Below are 21,845 nucleotides of genomic sequence, written 5' to 3' on the forward strand. Positions count from 1 at the left end.
GCAGTTGACCGCCACGTTACAGCAACTTCTGCCTCTGCTACAGCAGCAACCATCATCTCCGCCAGCTCCTGCACCTCCTCCGCAGCGAGTGGCCGCTCCTAGCCTCCGCTTGTCCCTGCCGGACAAATTTGATGGGGACTCTAAACTCTGCCGTGGATTTTTGTCTCAGTGTTCCCTGCATATGGAGATGTTGTCGGACTTGTTTCCTACAGAACGGTCTAAGGTGGCGTTCGTAGTAAGCCTTCTTTCAGGAAAGGCCTTGTCTTGGGCCACACCGCTCTGGGACCGCAATGATCCTGCCACAGCCACAGTCCAGTCCTTCTTCGCTGAAGTCCGGAGTGTCTTCGAGGAGCCAGCCCGAGCTTCTTCTGCCGAGACTGCCCTGTTGAACCTGGTCCAGGGTAATTCTTCAGTGGGCGAGTACGCCATCCAATTTCGTACTCTTGCTTCCGAGTTATCATGGAATAACGAGGCTCTCTGCGCGACCTTTAAAAAAGGCCTATCCAGTCGCATCAAGGATGTGCTGGCCGCACGAGAGATTCCTGCCAACCTGCAAGAACTCATCCATTTGGCTACCCGCATTGACATGCGTTTTTCTGAGCGACACCAAGAGCTCCGCCAGGAAAAAGACTTAGATCTCTGGGCACCTCTCCCACAGTATCCGTTGCAATCTACGCCTGGGCCTCCCGCCGAGGAGGCCATGCAAGTGGATCGGTCTCGCCTGACCCAGGAAGAGAGGAATCGCCGTAGGGAAGAAAATCTCTGTCTTTACTGTGCCAGTACCGAGCATTTCTTGGTGGATTGCCCTATCCGTCCTCCACGTCTGGGAAACGCACGCACGCACCCAGCTCACGTGGGTGTGGCGTCTCTTGGTTCTAAGTCTGCTTCTCCACGTCTCACGGTGCCCGTGCGGATTTCTCCTTCAGCCAACTCCTCCCTCTCAGCCGTGGCCTGCTTGGACTCTGGTGCCTCTGGGAATTTTATTTTGGAGTCGTTTGTGAATAAATTCAGCATCCCGGTGACCCGTCTCATCAAGCCGCTCTACATTTCCGCGGTCAACGGAATCAGATTGGATTGCACCGTGCGTTACCGCACAGAACCCCTCCTGATGTCTATTGGACCCCACCACGAAAGGATTGAGTTATTCGTCCTTCCCAACTGTACCTCTGAGGTCCTCCTCGGTCTGCCATGGCTCCGGCTTCATTCTCCCACCCTTGATTGGACCACCGGGGATATCAAGAACTGGGACTCTGCCTGCCATAGGAAGTGCCTCTTCCCCCCTCCCAGTCCCGTCAGGCAAAACTCAGTGCCTCCTCATGGCCCCCGTCCTGGTGTCACACTGCCCCGTGCCAGGCTTCGCCCTCTGCCCTCCCTCCCCATTCCCACTCCTGCTGTACTGCCTGCCGTTGAGGAAACCCTCCATTCTTTCCCGGTGTCCTCATCCCAGGGGAGGCAGTTACCGGACAAAGAAAAGGGGAGACCTAAGGGGGGGGGTACTGTTACGCCTAGCGCTCCGGGTCCCCGCTCCTCCCCGGAGCGCTCACGGCGTCTCTCTCCCCGCAGCGCCCCGGTCAGTCCCGCTGACCGGGAGCGCTGCACTGTCATGGCCGTCGGGGATGCGATTCGCACAGCGGGACGCGCCCGCTCGCGAATCGCATCCCAGGTCACTTACCCGTCCCGGTCCTCTGCTGTCATGTGCTGGCGGGCGCGGCTCCACTCTCTAGGGCGCGCGCGCGCCAGCTCTCTGAGACTTAAAGGGCCAGTGCACCAATGATTGGTGCCTGGCCCAATTAGCTTAATTGGCTCCCACCTGCTCCCAGACTATATCTGCTCACTGCCCCTGCACTCCCTTGCCGGATCTTGTTGCCTTGTGCCAGTGAAAGCGTTTAGTGTGTCCAAAGCCTGTGTTACCTGAACCCTTGCTATCCATCTTGACTACGAACCTTGCCGCCTGCCCCCGACCTTCTGCTACGTCTGACCTTGCCTCTGCCTAGTCCTTCTGTCCCACGCCTTCTCAACAGTCAGCGAGGTAGAGCCGTTGCTAGTGGATACGACCTGGTTGCTACTGCCGCAGCAAGACCATCCCGCCTTGCGGCGGGCTCTGGTGAACACCAGTAGCCTCTTAGAACCGGTCCACTAGCACGGTCCACGCCAATCCCTCGCTGACACAGAGGATCCACTACCTGGAAGCCGAATCGTGACAATGCCAACCTCTCATACTATCTCCTTTAATTATTCCTCATCTGAGGAAAGTATTATATCTAACCCTGATGATTCAGAATATGAAGACATATCAGAGGAAGAGGATGACCTACTAGAGGATCATTCCTCTTAACCTGTTATTCTTGACCGTGTTGGGAACCCATACTTCGACCCGGGATATATAAAACACCCCTGGTCAGGAGAATGGGTTCCCCACCCACAAAAATTTTGTGTGCAAATAGGTAAAAAAAAAACCTTGGCAGAGCGGCTAGTAGTAAATTAAAGTCAGAATGTTTCTACCCTTTAATTTGGCAAAAACTCCAGATGTAGATCCAACTCTAGTAAAGTTTTTGGCTAAAACGGGTAAAAACACAAAGAAAGGGGTGGATCGTTCATTCAGATCGGTCCAAGATGAATTCTTGGACCTATTAGGTCCCCTCACACGTATCTTAGACCTCACTGAGGAAGCAACCTTTTTTGACCTTCCTACCCTCCGTGGATGGGCTCAAAGAGCTCTATGTAAATTTGGCAACACCAACTCTTCCTTATGTATGGAGAGAAAGAGATCCATCCTGATGAAATTGGATCCTCAGTTAATTAATCTTGCCTATTCTGAGTCCATTTCCTCATCAGATAATTTTTTATTTGGAGATTCCTATATAAAGGAAATCAAAAAATTTGTGAGCCTATTTTCCTCACTAGACAAAGCCCAATCTTCTCTTAAGAGAGTTTTTCAAGGTTGTGTTTTTGGCATGGCTGGGAGACAAAGAGGTCGGTTCCCCAGCCGACAAACACAATATAGACAATCTTACAGAGGCCTCCATCCACCAAGGACAGACAACCTGTCAGTACCACCAACCTCTGACCAACCCACACCATTCTTCCCTTCTAGAGGAAGGCCCTGGAGGGCTAGAGGCCATAGAGGTTATCCAAGAACCAGACCCTCTGCAGGTAAGACCGTATTTTTCTCAAGTTCCCCTAGGAGGGAGGATTGAACATTTTATCCACGTCTGGTCTATGATCACAACGGATACATGGGTACTAAATACAGTTCAGGGATATGAAATAGAATTTATTTCCCCTCCTTACCAAATTCAAAATCCTCATCCAATATCCTTTTCAAAACAGGATCAGAATATTATACGTCTAGAGATCAAGGAACTATGTTCCAAAGGCGCAATTATACCAATCCCTCTCAATACCCCAGGCTTTCTAAGCAATTTATTTTTGGTAAAAAAGAAAGATGGAGGCCAGTTACAAATCTGAGAACACTCAACAATTTTTTTGTTTATCAACATTTCAAAATGGAGGGTATCCATCTATTGAGAGACCTATTATTACAAAACGATTGGTTGACAAAGATAGACTTAAATGACACCTATCTCACAGTGCCCATGCACCCATTATCATAGCCATACCTACAGTTTGTATGGAAAAATCAGAAATGGCAATTTACATGCCTACCTTTTGGTCTCTCTTCAGCACAATGGTGCTTTACAAAACTGTTGAAACCAGTAGTAGCTATATTGAGAGCTCGAGGAGTTCATTTTATAATCTACCTGGATGATATCCTCATTATCGCCGATTCATTAAACTTAATTCATCTGCACATACACTGGACCATAACCCTACTTTAAAACCTAGGATTTTTGATAAACTACAAAAAATCAGTTCTTACCCCTTCACAAGAGGTGGAATTTTTGGGTTTCTTAATCAATAACCAATCAGCCATTCTAAGTCTTCCCTCGCACAATAGCTCGGATAGTAGGTTTACTTTCCTCATCCATTCAAGCTATTCTTCCAGCACCCCTCTATTACAGAGCGCTTCAACGCCTCAAAGCTCAACACCTGACACCTCACACCTCAGACACCAAAGAAGAACTTCTTTGGTGGCTCCACCATATACAATCCTGGAACTGGAAAGTGATTTTCAATTCTATACCAGATCTCATCATCGAGTCAGATGCCAGTCTCTTTGGATGGGGTGCTCAATGCGGATCTCCTTTTCCACCAGAGGGAAATGGTCCGAACAGGCATCACACCTTCATATCAATTGTCTGGAACTTTTGGCGGCTTCATACGCCCTCAAGAGTTTCGCCAAACACAGATATCATTGTTGTATTCTAATGCAGATGGACAACATTCCTGCAGTACAATACATCAATCGATTGGGAAGTACCAAATCAAAAACTTTATCCAATATAGCGAAAGAATTCTGGCATTTCTGCCTCAACCAAGATATTATTTTAAGAAATATCTCCCAGGGTTGTCTAACTACACAGCAGATTGAAACTCTCACTTCCTCACAGATTACAGTGAGTGGAATTTGGATCCTATAATTTTCAATCAACTGGATTCCCTTTGGGGTCCTCTTTAACTAGATCTGTTTGCATCCAGACTAAACCGCCAAATCCCTCAATTTTTCTTTTTTATCAAAAAAATTTTTATTACACATTTTTTGTATAGAACATACAACACACAATTCAAGAACATACACAGAAACCCAGAAACCCCCCCTCCTATCCCACTCACATAAACACCCTCCCTTCCCTCCCCCAAACCCCTGTGTCTTTTCTGCACAATAGATCCAGAACATTATCATGGAAAATGACACAGTACAGGAAAAAACATTTGTAAAAATACCAAACCCCTCAATTTTTCTTTTTTCTCAAAAATGTTTTATTACACATTTTTTGTATAGAAGAAACAACACACAAATTAAAGAACATACACAGAAACCCAGAAACCCCCCTCCAATCCCACTCACAGTACATGAAAAAACATATGTAAAAATACCATACCCTGAAAACATATTACACAAAGGGAACATAATAGTAAATAGTACAAAGAAAATATGGGCATCTATACACTGCGCAAACAACCCATATATAGAAAACCAAATACAAGACAACACAGCACACCAGCATACACACAGAGCGACAATACAGAGGAAACAGAAACAGGATGCGGTCAAAATATCAGATATCATTAGTGAGTAGACCCCCCGACCCCCCCAAAAGCACCTCCATAGGAATCCTCTGCAGGTATGTGGACGGCAAACCAGGGGTATCGATCCAAGGTCCCCAGACGGACTCAAATTTACTCATGGCTTTTCTTTTAAGATATACACCTTTCTCCAGTCGAATGATATGATTCAATTTTGTAATCAACTCAGAAATAGTAGGAGGGGAGGCTCTCAACCAATGCTGTGCAATTAATTACATGCTTGATACAAAATTCTGCTAATATCAATATATAAACCACCATCCTCATCTAACCAATCTAAGTAGCCCAGGACACGTGTCAAGGCGGACAATCTGGGCGGGCAACCATACACTTTCCTAAGCAATTGCCCCACATCATTCCAAAATTGTGCAAGATGAGTACAGTCCCACATTACATGAAGCAATTGAGCATCGGATAAGGAGCAATGGGGACAGCAGGAATCCGGCAGTACCCCGATCCTATGCAAAAACCCGGGAGTGCGATACATCCGATACAGCAGAAAAATTTGGGACACCCGGTGGGCCTCCGACACGGCAAGCCGTGGGGTCATAGCTAAAATCTGTGCCCACTGCTCATCCGATAGGGGACCTACATCTGCTTCCCGTTTGTCCTTAACATTCAATGGGTAAGCCTCGTGATAAGAGGACAGCAGTTCCTTATACAACACTGATATCAAACCTTTAGTAGAGATCTGAGTGAATAAATCAGGGCATGTCGCAGCTGCAGGTAACAGTAGAAAAATGAATGAGGTAAATTAAATTCCTCCAGCAGTTGACAAATGACTTCAAAATCGGCCCATCGTACATCTGGGAGAGATACAGAATCCCATGGGTGATCCAGAGGGTAATATCAGGTAAAGAACACAGTTCAGAAAGACCAGGACTATGCCATAGAGGAGAAAATGTAATAAAGACAGGATAGTGCATAAGGGCCCTGAATTTCATCCACACCTTACGGATAAGGAGAAGGATAGGGGGGAGGTCTGGGGGCGAGTCTATGTGGCCATTTCCAACAGATATATAGGGGTCACTTTACCAATGCGCCTTGAGTCTAAATCAACCGTACGCCCCCATAGTAGTAAATTGTGCCCATCCCTTCAGCTGTTGAACTTGTGATGCTAAGAAATAGAGCCAAGGATTTGGAATAGACAAATTACACGCCTCTTTACCACGCTGCAGCATTTCAAGATGGATCCTAGCCGACTTGCCATTCAAAATGATCTCCATAAACAGGGACTGAATCCTAAGAAAATATTTCATAGGAATCCAGACAGGGGTGTTATGTAAAATATACAAAAATTGGGGCATGAGAACTATTTTTAACTAGATTAGATCTACCGACCATAGAGAGGGGAAGCTTACGCCAGGTAACTACTTTCTGAGAACTACGGTCTAGCAACAGAACAAGATTGAGAGCAACATATTCAGAGGGGAGGGCAGTAACATACACACCTAAATATTTAAACCAGGAGACTATGGGAAGACCAACCCCGGCAAGTAGAGATGAGCGAACTTCCAGTAATTCGATTCGTCACAAACTTCTCGGCTCAGCAGTTGATGACTTTAGCCTGCATAAATTAGTTCAGCTTTCAGGTGCTCTGGTGGGCTGGAAAAGGTGGATACAGTCCAAGGAGAGAGTCTCCTAGGACTGTATCTACCTTTTCCAGCCCACCGGAGCACCTGAAAACTGAACTAATTTATGCAGGCTAAAGTCAGCAAACGCCGAGCCGAGAAGCCCGTGACAAATCGAATTACTGTAAGTTCGCTCATCTCTACCGGCAAGCACTGGCATCGAGGGGAGGGGATCAAGAGGAAGGAGCGTGTATTTGTCCCAATTAATAGCTAGGCCAGAGTAACTAGCATATGATTCAATAAGGGCTATTAAAGGGGGTAGGGAGTGCGCCATATTGCCCAGGAAGAGCAGCATGTCATCTGCATAAAGGGCTATGCGTTCTTCCAAGTCCCCATAACAGAAGCCTTTAAAGTCCGCAGACTCCCTAATTAACACTGCAAGGGGCTCTATTGCAATAGCAAATAGGAAGGGGGACAGGGGGCACCCCTGGTGTGTACCACACCCAAAAGGAAAGGAGTGGAGAGTAGGCCATTAGCTTGAATTCTAGCACAGGGGGCAGCATACAACAATTGAACCCAGGTCAAGAATTTGGGCCCAAAACCCATTCATCGCATAACACTCCACAAGAAGTTCCACTCGACCCTGTCAAAAGCTTTGGCAGCATCGAGTAAAAGTACAGCCCTTCAAGCAGCGTTTTCAGTTGGAGATTCAAAAAGAGTCTCCTGTTATTATCAGTCCTCAATTTCCCCGGCACTAAACCCATCTGATCCCCATGTATTAAAGTAGTAATAACCTGAAAGAGACGGTTGGCCAAGACCAATTTAACATCAGAGCACCACAGGGATATTGGTCTGAAGGAGCCCGCGAAAATCGGGTCGTTACCAGCCTTCAACAGCAACACTATGATGGCCTCTAGCATAGACCCAGGCAAGCCCTTCCCCTCCCCACAGCCTGCAAAACCTCTAGTAACCTGGGCAACAGAACATCCTGATACTGTTTAAGATATTCGTTAGGAAGTCCAATGACTCCCGGTGACTTCTTGGAAGGCAGGGCCCTCAACGCACACTCCAATTCTTCAATAGTAACAGGTTCATCCAGAAGGTCTCTTTGAGTCTGCGACAGGGCCGGGAGCGGGATGCCTGAAAATCCCTACATTTTTCAGTTGGCGTCCAGATCCATAATCTCTGGGCCCAGATCCGTTACTTCAAATTTGGCCCAAGGGAACTCTTTATGCGTTTCCTCCATTTGTTCTAATTTCAAGGATCCTATTATTGACCAAGATATACAAATCAACAATAGTTCTGATAACCCCATTTTGGCCAACTCAATCGTGGTTCCCTAAAGCTCCAGGGATGTCCATAGATTCCCCTCACATAATTCCAACTCACCATTCCATACTGACGGATCCATTGGGCATTCCTCATCCTTTGGTCTTGTCCAATCAACTATCCCTCTTAGCTTGGTTCATATCAGGTCAACAGGACTTGAAATCAAACTTTCACAATCAGCTCAAAACATCCTTTCAGATGCATGGGCCCCAGGTACCAGATCAGCTTATGGATCAGCCTCGAAAAGTTAATCTAATTGGTGCATGCAATGGGATCTGCATCCCATACATGCATCTATAAATTAAATAATTAATTTCCTTTCTCATTCTTATGATCAAGGTAAGGCTTATCGTACTATTAACGTATACAGTTCAGCCATATCATGCCCCAATACATTCCATTTCTGTAGGGGAACATCCTTTAGTTTGTAAACTTATGAAGGGCATTAAATATAGACGTCCCCCATTACCCAAATATCAGTCTACATGGGATGTTTCCATAGTCTTAGATTTGACTAACTCCTGGGAGATAATGATCTTTTACCACTAAAACTTCTATCCTACAAACTTATAATGCTTTTATGCCTAATTTCTTTTAAATGAGTCTCTGACGTTAGAGCTTTAGACAGACAATTCACTCCTCAAGGTGTTGTTCTCTCTATATATAAATGTACAAAAACTAACATCCGAAAAGTTTTTTACCCTTTTCCTGATCATAAAAATCTTTGTGTAGTTAGCTGTCTTAAATCTTATGACCGTTAAACAGAATCCATTAGGAATCCTTCAAATTCTCAACTGATTATTTCGTTTTGTAGTCCTCACTTACCTATATCTCCTCCAACTCTTGCTAGGTGCATTAAACAAGTCATGTCCTTAGCAGGTATAGATACATCCCTATTTGGAGCCCACTCAACTAGAGGTGCCATGTCCACTAAAGTTAGACAAGCAGGAGGCTCTTTAACAGACATACTGAAAGCTGCTAATTGGTCCACAGAGTCTACTTTCAAAACTTTTTATTTTAGACCCAGTTTTCATGTTTTTATGAATGTATTTTAGAATATATTATATATTTATCAATTCAGTTGTTTATGAGCTTTGAACAAGCATAACGTGAGTCTCCGTCTTGTAATAAAATTTACTGTTAATCCTTTGTTTTCTGCTATAGAAACAGTAATGAAAGAATTAGCATAATGTTCATAATTAGCATAATGTTCGTCTCCTGTCTTTAATAAAATCTATATATTCCATCACCAAGGGTAGAAAAATCTCCAATTATAATGAATCATCTTAGTAATGAATCATGTAAAAAACAGAAGGAATTATGTAAGTGAACAGAACCTGAATGTTTATGTCTAATCAAATACATTTCAGAATGTGAAGCATATATCTGATCTAAAGAGCCTATTTTTGTTTAGTGTAACCTCTGAGAGGTCCGGTAATATTGGGGGAGATTTATCAAAACCAGTGCATAGGAAAAGTTGCCCAGTTGCCCATAGCAATCAATCAGATTGCTTCTTTTATTTTGCAGAGGCCTTGTTAAAAATGAAAGAAGTGATCTGATTGGTTGCTATGGGCAACTGGGCAACTTTTCCTATGCACAGGTTTTGATAAATCTCCCTCATTGTGGTTATGTTAGTGTTACTGACAGAACTGCATTCTAAGATGTCAATAAACTTTAGATAACTGTAAGCTAAACACTTATTCGGACAACAGCTATTCCTCCCAGATCCCCATATAAATGCAGGTTCACTTGAGTGAGCTAGTGGTTTGTGTGTAAATGGGCATAACTTTCTGGCACTATCTTATCTTTCACAGGCATGCTGAATTCCAGCAAGCCCTATTCTACTTTCCCCTGACATCTGCTATAAGGAAGATTTTGGACACCCTCATAAGCCCTGAATAGATGGCCGGTCCTGCTAAAATAAATATAGGAAACAAAAGAAAAAAAATAAAACCCTGGGGCACACTAAGTGCCATTCTTCAAGCAGAATCAGAATCACAATCACCTGGGGATGTCATGCTGTGGGCACAACACCCTATAACGCCTATCAGTATATCTTTGACCGAGGTGTGTGGGGGAAGCTAGCATCAAACCATGATCCAGAGCTGGGACAGTGTAGAGACAATGCAGAAAAAAGGACACTTGTGGATTGGCACTCCCCCAGGTGTCCTGACACAGGATTAATCATCTGAGGAGCAGTAATCTCTTTATTAAAGATCTATTGGTAAATATGTACACACAGATGAAGCATTTTGAGGGTAATGCTACCCTCTTTCTCTTGTCCTAGTACCCTAAGAAAGATGGTAGCATTACCCTTAAAACTCACCATCTGTGTGTACATAGTTACCAATAAATCTTTTATTAAGGAGATTACTGCACCTAAAACAGTTAAAGGAGCAATCCCATGTAGGAAAACTTATCTCCTATCGAAAGGTGGTGTGCTCGTGAATCTCTGGTTCTCCCATAGAGATGCAATGAGGGGCATGTGTCGACACCATCACCGTGTGTCAAGAAAGGAGTGCAGTGCAGGAAACTGGGTGGTCGGACAACCCCCACCGCGATCACCTAATTCCTATCCTTTGGATTGTCCTAAGGGACTACTTTAATCCTCCGCCTGGAAACCTTTTTCCTGTTGCTGCATGGTCCTACTGAAATACGCAGATTTGAGCAAGTTTTATCCAATGTGTATGTGAACTATAAGATACACTTTCCCAAAAATGAGGGTTCATCTCCTATTTTTTTTTTTTTTTTTTTTTTTAACATTACTGTGCAAGTTCTACAGATGTTTTTTTTTTTGTACAATGAGAACTCAACAACTCAGGAGATACAACACTGTATTACAAGCTACATTAATCTGTTTTGTGGTATCATTTGTGACATCATGGAGTTTAGATGAAGACAAGATATAAAAACATACAACATTTTACATACCATACTTTTTTTCAAACAATTCTTCCACTTGTTTTCTTAGTCCGGTAATCCTTGCATTCCATTTTTCTGATAATAGATTAAAACAAAAATTCAAATTAGGTCTAAATGGAATAGTTTTTATACTGTAGATAATACTACAGACAAATAGTAGCCATGCGTGCACAGCTACTCTCAGGGAGCAGAAAAAACTAAACAGCTTTTTATGTGCCGCTACATCTGCCCTGTTAATGGAGAACCACCAGCCTAAATTCCAGGATCAGTAAGGTCGGAACCCACAAATCAAACTTTTTTATGGCTGGGCTCACATCTGGATTTGGTATACATTCAGAATGGATCTGTACATGTAGATGATTGAATCCTAGTGAAAAAACAGAGGACAAACTGATGAAAATAGAACAGTCTTCCATTTGCATCTGTGACCATAGACTTCAATGTCTTCAAAAATTTTGCCTGACGTTTGATTTCAGTTTATTGTACTTTTTTTTATTTATTTTTTTTATGGAAAAAAAATATACTGTATTTTCCAAAAGATGGAACAGAGGCAAACGGACATAAACTAATACTAAATACTACTGACCCAGTGAAATTAATTTATGCTTTTTCAATGCATGAATAGACCAGATGAACGGAACTAAAGTGGAGAACACAAACACATGCGAACCCAGCCTTTGTCAGTATGCCATAAAAGTCTATGGTTTGAACATCTCTGTGACTGTTTAAAGGTGAATCCCTAATATTTTTACTATACTATGGTGTCTTAATATTATGGTGTCAGTATCCAACAGCAATCACTTCTGCCAATTATATGTGATGCTTAATACACAGGGACACCTAAGGCAGTTGCATCATAGAAAATCTGCTGAGTAATCTAATGGAGAAGATTAACATGATGTTTTTGTATGTCAAGATGCTGGAAATACCTGCTGCTGGTAGCATAAATGTAGATCTAAATACATGAAGAAAATAATTGAATAACATTTTTTGAATTGTTTCTCTTATGATTTCATAAAAAGCTAGCTGTTGCACCTTTCAGAGGTGACTGGATCTCAGAAAACCATCTGTAAACATGGGATCAGCATCTGTCACCAGCCTATTCACAGAACACAGGCTAACATAAAGTGCTGATAGAACCTGATTTTCTAACAGCCTTACATGCTTATTATCACTATGTATTTATTGTTATTGTTGCGCATGATGTGGCACCTCTTGTTATAACGAATGCTTATTTTATACATTTTCCATAGAATACTACTAAAGTACTGTATTTATGAGTCAGACACTTACCAAAATTGAACTCTCTTGTTTTCTTCTTGCATTGTACAGGTTGGTTAATGACTGGTTTAATTTCCGTATTCTTTTGTTTCTTGTGAGGTGGTATATACTCCTTCTCTATAAAAATTATATTAAAGTAACACATAGAACACAAAGTAAGCTAAGGCTCCATTCCAACCAAGCTCTACTGGACTTTTTGACAATTTGTCAGCAAGAAAAGCGTTTTTGTTATTCAGTGCTATTAAAAATAAACGTAAATCATGGCAAAACCTGACTGAAACTCATAACACATAAGAGAAAAAAGTTAACATGAGTGAAAAGAGTGAAAACTATTTGTACCAGATAGCCATATATGGGTCATCCTATATGGTCTAAACTGTTAAAGAAGAGAAGGGACAAAGGTGACAGAAAATATTTAAATGTAAAGGGAAAAATATATCATCAAATGGAATAATTACAAACATTTAGGTTTTATTTACACGTGTTAGTTCTTTTCCATTGGGTTGATACTTTTTGCTGGGAAGAATAGTCTAGCATGCTGTACTATCCTAACCAACAGATTTATTATATCAGATTTTTTAGTAAATTAAAGCCATAATACCAAAGTGAGCTAAGCCTTAAAGGGGTACTCCAGCGAATAACATTTTTTTTTTAAATCAACTGGTGCCAGAAAGTTAAACAGATTTGTAAATTACTTGTATTAAAAAATCTTTACCCTTCAAGTACAGCTGTATGCTACAGAGGAAATTCTTTTCTTTTTTTGTGTTGTCCACAGTGCTCTCTACTGACACTTGATGCCCGTATCAGGAACTGTCCAGAGCAGCATAGGTGTTACGCCGAGCGCTCCGGGTCCCTGCTCCTCCCCGAAGCGCTCGCGGCGTTTCTCTCCTTGCAGCGCCCCGGTCAGACCCGCTGACCGGGAGCGCTGCACTGACATTGCCGGCGGAGATGCGATTCGCATAGCGGGACGCGCCCGCTCGCGAATCGCATCCCAGGTCACTTACCTGTCCCGGTCCCCGGCTGTCATGCTCTGGCGCGCGCGGCTCCGCTCTCTAGGGCGCGCGCGCGCCAGCGCTCTGAGATTTAAAGGGCCAGTGCACCAATGATGGTGCCTGGTCCAATCACCCTGATTAGCTTGCACCTGTTCCTTGCCCTACTTATACCTCACTTCCCCTGCACTCCCTTGCCGGATCTTGTTGCCTTGTGCCTTGAGAAAGCTTTACTGTGTTACCCATACTGTGTTCCAGACCTCCTGCTATTCCACCATTGACTACGAACCTTGCCGCCTGTCCCGACCTTCTGCTACGTCTGACCTTGCTTTTGTCTACTCCCTTGTACCGCGCTTATCTCAGCAGTCAGAGAGGTTGAGCCGTTGCCAGTGGATACGACCTGGTTGCTACCGCAGCTGCAAGACCATCCCGCTTTGCGGCGGGCTCTGGTGAATACCAGTAGCAACTTAGAACCGGTCCACCGACACGGTCCACGCCAATCCCTCTCTGGCACAGAGGATCCACCTCCAGCCTGCCGAATCGTGACAATAGGTTTGCTATGGGGATTTTCTCCTGCTCTGGACAGTTCCTGATACGGACAGCAGGAGTCAGCAGAGAGCACTGTGGGCAAGACAAAAAAGAAATTCAAAAAGAAAATACTTTCCTCTGTAGCATACAGCTGCTAAAAAGTACTGGAAGAGGAGATTTTTTAATAGAAGTAATTTACAAATCTGTTTAACTTTCTGGCACCAGTTGATTTAAAAAAAGAGTACCCCTTTAAGCTGGATTCACATCCAAGAAACAAATCCAAAGAAAAAAACAGTAAACTAAGCATATCTCAGCAAGTGGATATTCAAACACACTTTGTTGGGAATCTGCTGCTGAATTCACCCATTAAATTTGCCTCAAGGTTCTACTGGGTCCACTTATATTAGACCTGCCCATGTCATGAACTGTCCAGAGCAGGAGAGGTTCACTTTTGGCATTTGCTCTGGCTCTGTTTTGCAAACACAGACTAAGAGAAGAAAATGTGATATAACAGAGTTTCTTTTTTTTGCTCATACTAATGATCTATGTAAAGTTTGTTCAAATGACAGGGCTATTTAACTTTCTTATTAATTACATAGGGGATGGGATTTACAGCTCTCTTTCTATCTTTGCAGATGGAAGATGCGCACAGTCCCAAAGACTGCGTATCCCTCGTATAACCATTATGTACACAGGCCCGTCGCTACAGGACAGGCAAACCAAGCAATTGCTTGGGCCCCGAGCTGGCTGGGGGGCCCCGAGCAGAGCCGGTGCTTGCCCATCCTGTAGCAACGGGGCAATTCCCCCCATCACCAGGGCCGGATTAACAATCATGCTCTTGGAGTTTGAGCTCCGGGCCCCAGGCTCACAGTCAAACAAGAGGGCCCCCGAATGTCTGACATTTTATAAAAATAAACTCATTTGCAGCTTTGGAGTTCTTCTCAACTCACCACAATCACGCTCCCCCCACCCCTGCTGCACTTGGTATGTTCCCTCAGCCCTGACTCTTCTCTCAGCCTTCAGCCGTCTGAGCAGGAGGAGGGGGAGGAGAGAGCACAGAGCTGTGAGGAAAGGAGACCGCAGAGGATGTACAACATGGGGCCTGACTGAAGTAGGTGTCCCTGCTGTATATATGTGTATAAGCATGTGTGTGTGGATATATATATGTGTGTACATATGTGTATGTCTATGTACTGTGCCTGTGTGTGTTACTACTGTGGATGACTATATGTAAAGTGCATGTGTGTATCTATACCAGTGTTTCCCAACCAGGATGCCTCCAGTTGTTGCAAAACTACAACTCTGTCTGGGCATGCTGGGAGTTGTAGTTTTGCAACCTCTGTAGGCATCCTGGTTGTGAAGCACTGATCTATTCTATCTGTGTGTGTATGAAGCATGCATGTACAGTATGTTATGTGTACAGTATGTGTGTGTGTATGATGCATGTACAGTATGTAATGTGTACAGTATGTGTGTGTGTATGAGGGCATGTATAGTATGTAATGTGTACAGTATGTGTGTGTATGATGCATGTACAGTATGTAATGTGTACAGTATGTGTGTGTGTATAATGCATGTACAGTATGTAATGTGTACAGTGTGTGTGTGTATGATGCATGTACAGTATGTAATGTGTACAGTGTGTGTGTGTATGAAGCATGTACAGTATGTAATGTGTACAGTATGTGTGTGTATGAAGCATGCATGTATAGTATGTAATGTGTACAGTATGTTGTGTGTGTATAAAGCATGCATGTACAGTATGTAATGTGTACAGTGTGTGTGTATGAAGCATGCATGTACAGTATGTTGTGTGTGTATGAAGCATGCATGTATAGTATGTAATGTGTACAGTATGTTGTGTGTGTATGAAGCATGCATGTATAGTATGTAATGTGTACAGTATGTGTGTGTATGAAGCATGCATGTACAGTATGTAATGTGTACAGTATGTTGTGTGTGTATGATGCATGTACAGTATGTAATGTGTGCAGTATGTGTGTTGTGTGTATATAATGCATGTACAGTATGTTATGTGTACAGTATGTGTGTGTATGAAGCATGCATGTATAGTATGTAATGTGTACAGTATGTGTGTGTATGAAGCATGCATTTATAGTATGTAATGTGTACAGTATGTGTGTGCATGAAGCATGCATGTATACTATGTAATGTGTACAGTATGTGTGTGTGCATGAACTCTAACGCACCTAATTTGGGGTAAACTATACTGCCAACCTAATGTGAAGAACTATACTGCACCTAATGTGGAGAACTATACTGCACATAATGTGGGGAAACTATACTGCACCTAATGTGGGGAGAACTACTGCACCTAATGTGGAGAACTATACTGCACATAATGTGGAGAACTATACTGCACCTAATGTGGGGAGAACTACTGCACCTAATGTGGAGAACTATACTGCACCTAATGTGGAGAACTATACTGCACATAATGTGGGGAAACTATACTGCACCTAATGTGGGGAGAACTACTGCACCTAATGTGGAGAACTATACTGCACATAATGTGGAGAACTATACTGCACCTAATGTGGGGAGAACTACTGCACCTAATGTGGAGAACTATACTGCACCTAATGTGGGGAACTATACTGCACCTAATGTTGGGGGACTATACTGCACCTAATGTGGGGGAACTACAGCCTAATGTGGGGGAACTGTACAGCACCTAATGTGGGGAACTATACTGCCTAATGTGGGGGAACTATACTGCACCTAATGTGGGGGACTATACTGCACCTAATTTGGGGAGCTATACTGCACCTAATGTGGGGAGCTATACTGCACATAATGTGGGGGAACTATACTGTACCTAATGTGGGGGAACTATACTGCACCTAATGTGGGGGAACTCTGCTGCACCTAATGTGGGGGAACTCTGCTGCACCTAATGTGGGGAGAACTCTGCTGCACCTAATGTGGGGGGAACTCTGCTGCACCTAATGTGGGGGGAACTCTGCTGCACCTAATGTGGGGAGAACTGTGCCGCACCTAACGTGGAGGGGACTGTGCCACACCTAACGTGGGGGGAAATGTGCCGCACCTAACGTGGGGGGAACTGTGCTGCACCTAATGTGGGGGCCTCGTATCGACGTTTGCTCACGTCGCACTCCCAGCATTCAAGGGCCGGCAATACTACCTCCTGACGCCGGCCCTAGAGCGTGACGTGGGTGAACATCAAGGGGGGGGGGGCCTCCATGTCCATTTTGCTTGGGGCCCCCAAATTCCTTCAAACGGCCCTGTATGTACACAGTGCATAAGTTTGATCATTAACGTTCTGCAAAGTGTTCAAATCATGTATGTACCATTGTCCCATTATAGAAAAAGCCACCCTTGCATGTTACTGTGTAAACTACATATGCTGTGCATAGAAATGGTAATGGATGCCCTAAACTGATATAACATTTGCTCTCTGTGCATAATTGTGATGCAAGGGATATTGAATTTTTAGGACTCCTACATGTGCCCAATTTGAGAGTGGGTGATGACAGTCATAGTGTTCTTTTACCGAGGAAAATGGATCTGATGTTTAAGTTGTAGGTAGTAAAACCCCTGGGCCTTAATGAGTGATTTGATCTTATTGTATTTATTTAATAGATGTGTGTCATATAAATTTATATGTGTTCCCCCCAGCGATTACTGTAGATTTATTGTAATGCCTGAGGAGTTTGCTCTGTCTAATAACCCCACTATACAAAAGCATTAGTCTAGCAATAAGTGCAGCTTTTATAGTTTGCCAAATCAATTATTTTCTGTTCTCTAACCTCCACAGTGATCCACCGCTGTTTCTTTATTAGGCTCTTCTCCATAAGCATGTCCTTGAAAAAAAAACCAGAATGTTAAGCATTACATAATTGTACATATGCTTGCAATGCATTATTTTTATTCCCTAAGGCGGGATTTAGTCATGATATGGATTGTTAGCAGCTGTGTGTAAAAAACAAGCAAACAACAACAAGAAACATTCATTCTGTCATTTAATTTACTTTGTCATGGTTGCTAGAAACTAAAATCTACAAAATAAGGTTCCTAAGCTATGGGGTTTCTGTCTGTCTACCTCTGGCCTGTGAATGTGTCAGTCAATGCCCTTTTCAGCATTCTATATTACGTCGATGGAGCAGCAGACACAGACTATTATACTATCAGTTTATACTGTCAGTTTTTGTACAGTGAATCTGTAAGAAATGGCAGTATTTGGCATGTATTAAGTAAATGGTTATTTTCACAATAAACATATATTACACAAAAAAGATCCAACAGTTGGGACAGTTACCAATGCCTGAAATTCAGAACTTACAGAAACATGTGAAAAAAGCTGGGCACATTGACTGATCTATTTACAATCTTGCAGACACTTTACTGGGAACTGGACACCCATCAGATCCAGTCACAGACTCAAGAATACAACATATGAAAAAAGTACAAAAAAAATAAAAATTATATAAATCAAAGAATTACCTTGGTATTTGAACTGATAGTAATCCTTGTCATCAGCCTCACGTTTTATGGTCACTGTTGCTGGACCAGATGAATTTTCTACTATTAAAAACATACATGATCATTAGCATGTTTCTGTTATTAACCAAAGTAAAATAAAGTATATAAAAAAATAAAAAAATAAATAAAAGTGTACAGTCAAAAAATATAAATAAAACATTTTTTGTCCATAAAAAATTAAATAAAATGAATCCTTAAAACACACACATATACGGTATGGCCGCAATCATAAAGATCTCAGCAGCAAAGTTAACTCATCGTTGAAATCATATTGTTAACACTATTAATAAAAAACTCAATAAATCAATTTTACCCCCCCCACCACCACCACCACCCAAAAGAAAATCATTAAATAAAAGCTAATCAATAAATGATACTTACCATTAAAATTGTACAAATAAAAACTACAACTCATTCTACAAAAAAACAAGCCCTCATGCAGCTATAACGATGAAAAAATAATAAAAAGTTTAGTCTCTGGGAGTGCAAAAAGACAAAAACAACATTTTTCCATTGAATAAGTTTATATTGTGAAACATAATTAAAATGGCAAAAAAAAAAAGAAAGTATACAAATTTGGCATTGCATTCATACTAACCCACAGAATAAAAGACAACATGTTATTATTGTTGCATGAGAAAAAAATAAAAAATAAAAAACACAGAAAGTAACTGTGGAATTGGTTTTTAGCATTCCCTTTCAAAAATTATTTGTAAAAGCTAAAAAATAAATTATATTGTACCACAAAATGATGCGATTGAAAAATAAAACAAAAAATAAACACAAATCAATAACATCTAATTGCTTCATAACATTAAAGGGGTATTTTGGGCAGAAACATCTTTTGGATAGGGGATAAGATGTGTGATCGCAGGGGACCCGCCGCTCGGACCCCACGCGATCTCCCTGCGGCACCCGCATTCTATGCGGGGCTGTGTGTCCAGTTTCGGAAACCTCAGAGTTACCGGGACTGGAGACATGATGTCATGCCATGCCCCCTCCATTCATGTCTATGGGAGGGGGGCGTGATGGCTGTTACGTCATGTCTCCAGTTATGTCTCCGGAGGTTTCCTAAACTGAAGACACAGCTCCGCATAGAATGCGGGTGCTGCAGGATGATCGCGGGGCGTCCCCTGCGATAAGACATCTTATCCCCTATCCTATCTTAGGGGATAAGATGTTTTTGCCCAGAATGACCCTTTAAAGAGGTACTCCGCCCCTAGACATCTTATCCCCTATCCAAAGCATAGGGGATAAGATGTCAGATCGCCGCGGTCCCGCTGCTGGGGAGCCCTGGGATCCCCGCTGCGGCACCCCGCTCTCATTACAGCACAGAGCGAGTTCGCTTTGTGCGTAATGACGGGCGATACGGGGGACGGAGCAGCGTGACGTCATGGCTCCGCCCTTCGTGACCTCACGGCCCGTCCCCTTAATGCAAGTCCCCTCCCATAGACTTGCCGCGCCCCCTCCCATAGACTTGTATTGAAAGGGGCGGGCCATGACGTCCCGAGGGGCGGAGCCATGACGTAACGATGCTCCGGCCCCTGTATTGTCCGTCATTACGTGCAGAGCGAACTCGCTCTGTGCTGTAATGAGAGCGGGGTGCCGCAGCGGGGATCCCAGGGCTCCCCAGCAGCGGGACCGCGGCGATCTGACATCTTATCCCCTATCCTTTGGATAGGGGATAAGATGTCTAGGGGCGGAGTACCCCTTTAAGAAAGAAGGTTATAAAAAAGTAACTAACCAGAGTCATCACTTGGTTCTGCTTTCACTCGGACTGGATAATAGCTTTATTATAAAAGGACAAAAAATAAAATGTCAGACAATGTATTATATGACAATTGTCAATGCTTTAACGTGTTTTAGGAATAATTATCAGTTCTGAACATTCTACACATTGCTAAGTATATTCTATATCATATACCAGTGGCTGAAAGTAACATTCTATCATCTGAAATTCAAAATGATTTCCCATCATCTACATAATGCCAACTAACCATACATAGATCTAATTCTATATTTCAAATATTATAATTTAATAAATATAATAAACATTGCATCCAGTTTGAAACAATTTTTTTTTACATAAACAAAGTTTATTAGAATGTAAAAATAATGGCATATTTACAAAATACATTAACTGTACATATCCATGTATATATGAATGGAGGGTGACCTTAAAGATCCTGTAAGATGGACAGATGGACCATACAGAATTGCAGCATTGGTTTATTATTAAGTAAACCATAACATAAGCTTGTCTAGCAACAAGGAAAGTAAAAAAAAAAAATATAAGATTACTCAATGGCCCTCATTTACTAATGGAATTCCGTTTTAAATTAGATTAAAGAAGTATGAAGAAATGCGTTTCACTCTATTTATTGAAGTTATATGCCAAACATGCACCAAAGTTTCCTTTGTTCCCCAAGAAAGTCATCACTTTCAGCTATTTATGCCAAATGTGTTTCTGAGTCTTTGTGCCATGTGGTGTTTTATTTATAAAAGAAAGATCAAATAAATTAAACTTTTTTTGTTTGGTCATGTGGTCGCACGTCCAATGTAGCAAAAGTTACCAACATGTGAAAAGGGTGAGAGTTGGTACTGTGTTAGCTGTAGAAACATATACAGTGGGGATCAAAACTTTAGGCACCCCAGGTGAAAATTTGTATTAATGTGCATAAAGAGGCCAAGAAAAGATGGAAAAATCTCCAAAAGGCATCAAATTACAGATTAGACATTCTTATAATATGTCAGAGACGGCCCCGAACAGCCATAGCCAGCAGGGGTGAGGTGGCACTGGTGCCACCTCACGATCGCCCTGATTCGTCGGCCGGATTACCGGCCGACCAATCAAGGCGCCTGCTGCGGGTGTCACTCCCGCAACCCGCTCCGCCCCTCTTCCGGAGGACGTGAGCGGGTGCGGGACGTGCACCCCAGGTGCTGGGGACCACGATCCCCGGCGCCCCTGTTGGGATCGGGGCCCCAGGAGCAGCGGCGGCGGCGACGAGGGACTGACCTGTGCGGCGAGGATCGTTGGAGGTGAGTGACAGCCTCCTGCTGTTGCTTAGCAACAGCTCCCAGCATGCAAAAAGGTCATGCTGGGAGCTGTAGTTATGCAACAGCAGGAGGCAGACCACCACAACTCCCAGCATTCCCTTATGGGCATGCTGGGACTTGTAGTTTTGCAACAGCTGGAGGCACATTCTTTCTATGGAAAAGTGTACCTTCAGCTGTTGTGTAACTACAACTCCCAGCTTGCACAATCAGCTAAAGTGCATGCTGGGAGTTGTAGTGGTGCATCTGGTGGTTGCATAACTACAACTCCCAGCATGCCCGTTGGTTGTCGGTGACTGCTGAGAGTTTTTAGTTTTGCAACAGCTGAAGGCACACTGAGTTAAGTAGCAAACCAGTGTGTCTCCAGCTGTTGCATAACTACAATCCCCAGCATGCCCTTCCGCTGTCCGTACATGCTGGGGGTTGTAGCTTTTGCAAC

General features: G+C 43.1%; 1 protein-coding gene across 10 annotated transcripts in view; it reads right to left on the minus strand.

The window, feature by feature from the left end:
• GTF2I (general transcription factor IIi) overlaps positions 1 to 21,845 on the minus strand; it is a 113,448-nt gene that overhangs the window by 72,281 nt on the left and 19,322 nt on the right. For 9 of the 10 annotated variants that reach the window (XM_056556428.1, XM_056556427.1, XM_056556422.1 and 6 more), the window contains 5 exons: positions 20,097 to 20,140; positions 18,314 to 18,394; positions 17,620 to 17,673; positions 12,324 to 12,428; positions 11,040 to 11,105 (listed from right to left, as the gene is read on the minus strand). In XM_056556428.1, coding sequence (XP_056412403.1) covers positions 11,040 to 11,105; positions 12,324 to 12,428; positions 17,620 to 17,673; positions 18,314 to 18,394; positions 20,097 to 20,140 — 350 coding nt within the window. The remainder of the gene's footprint in view (positions 1 to 11,039; positions 11,106 to 12,323; positions 12,429 to 17,619; positions 17,674 to 18,313; positions 18,395 to 20,096; positions 20,141 to 21,845) is intronic. The other variant, XM_056556426.1, reaches the window with a different exon arrangement.

The sequence above is a fragment of the Hyla sarda genome, chromosome 2 (genome assembly GCF_029499605.1).
Source record: "Hyla sarda isolate aHylSar1 chromosome 2, aHylSar1.hap1, whole genome shotgun sequence".
Taxonomy (NCBI): domain Eukaryota; kingdom Metazoa; phylum Chordata; class Amphibia; order Anura; family Hylidae; genus Hyla; species Hyla sarda.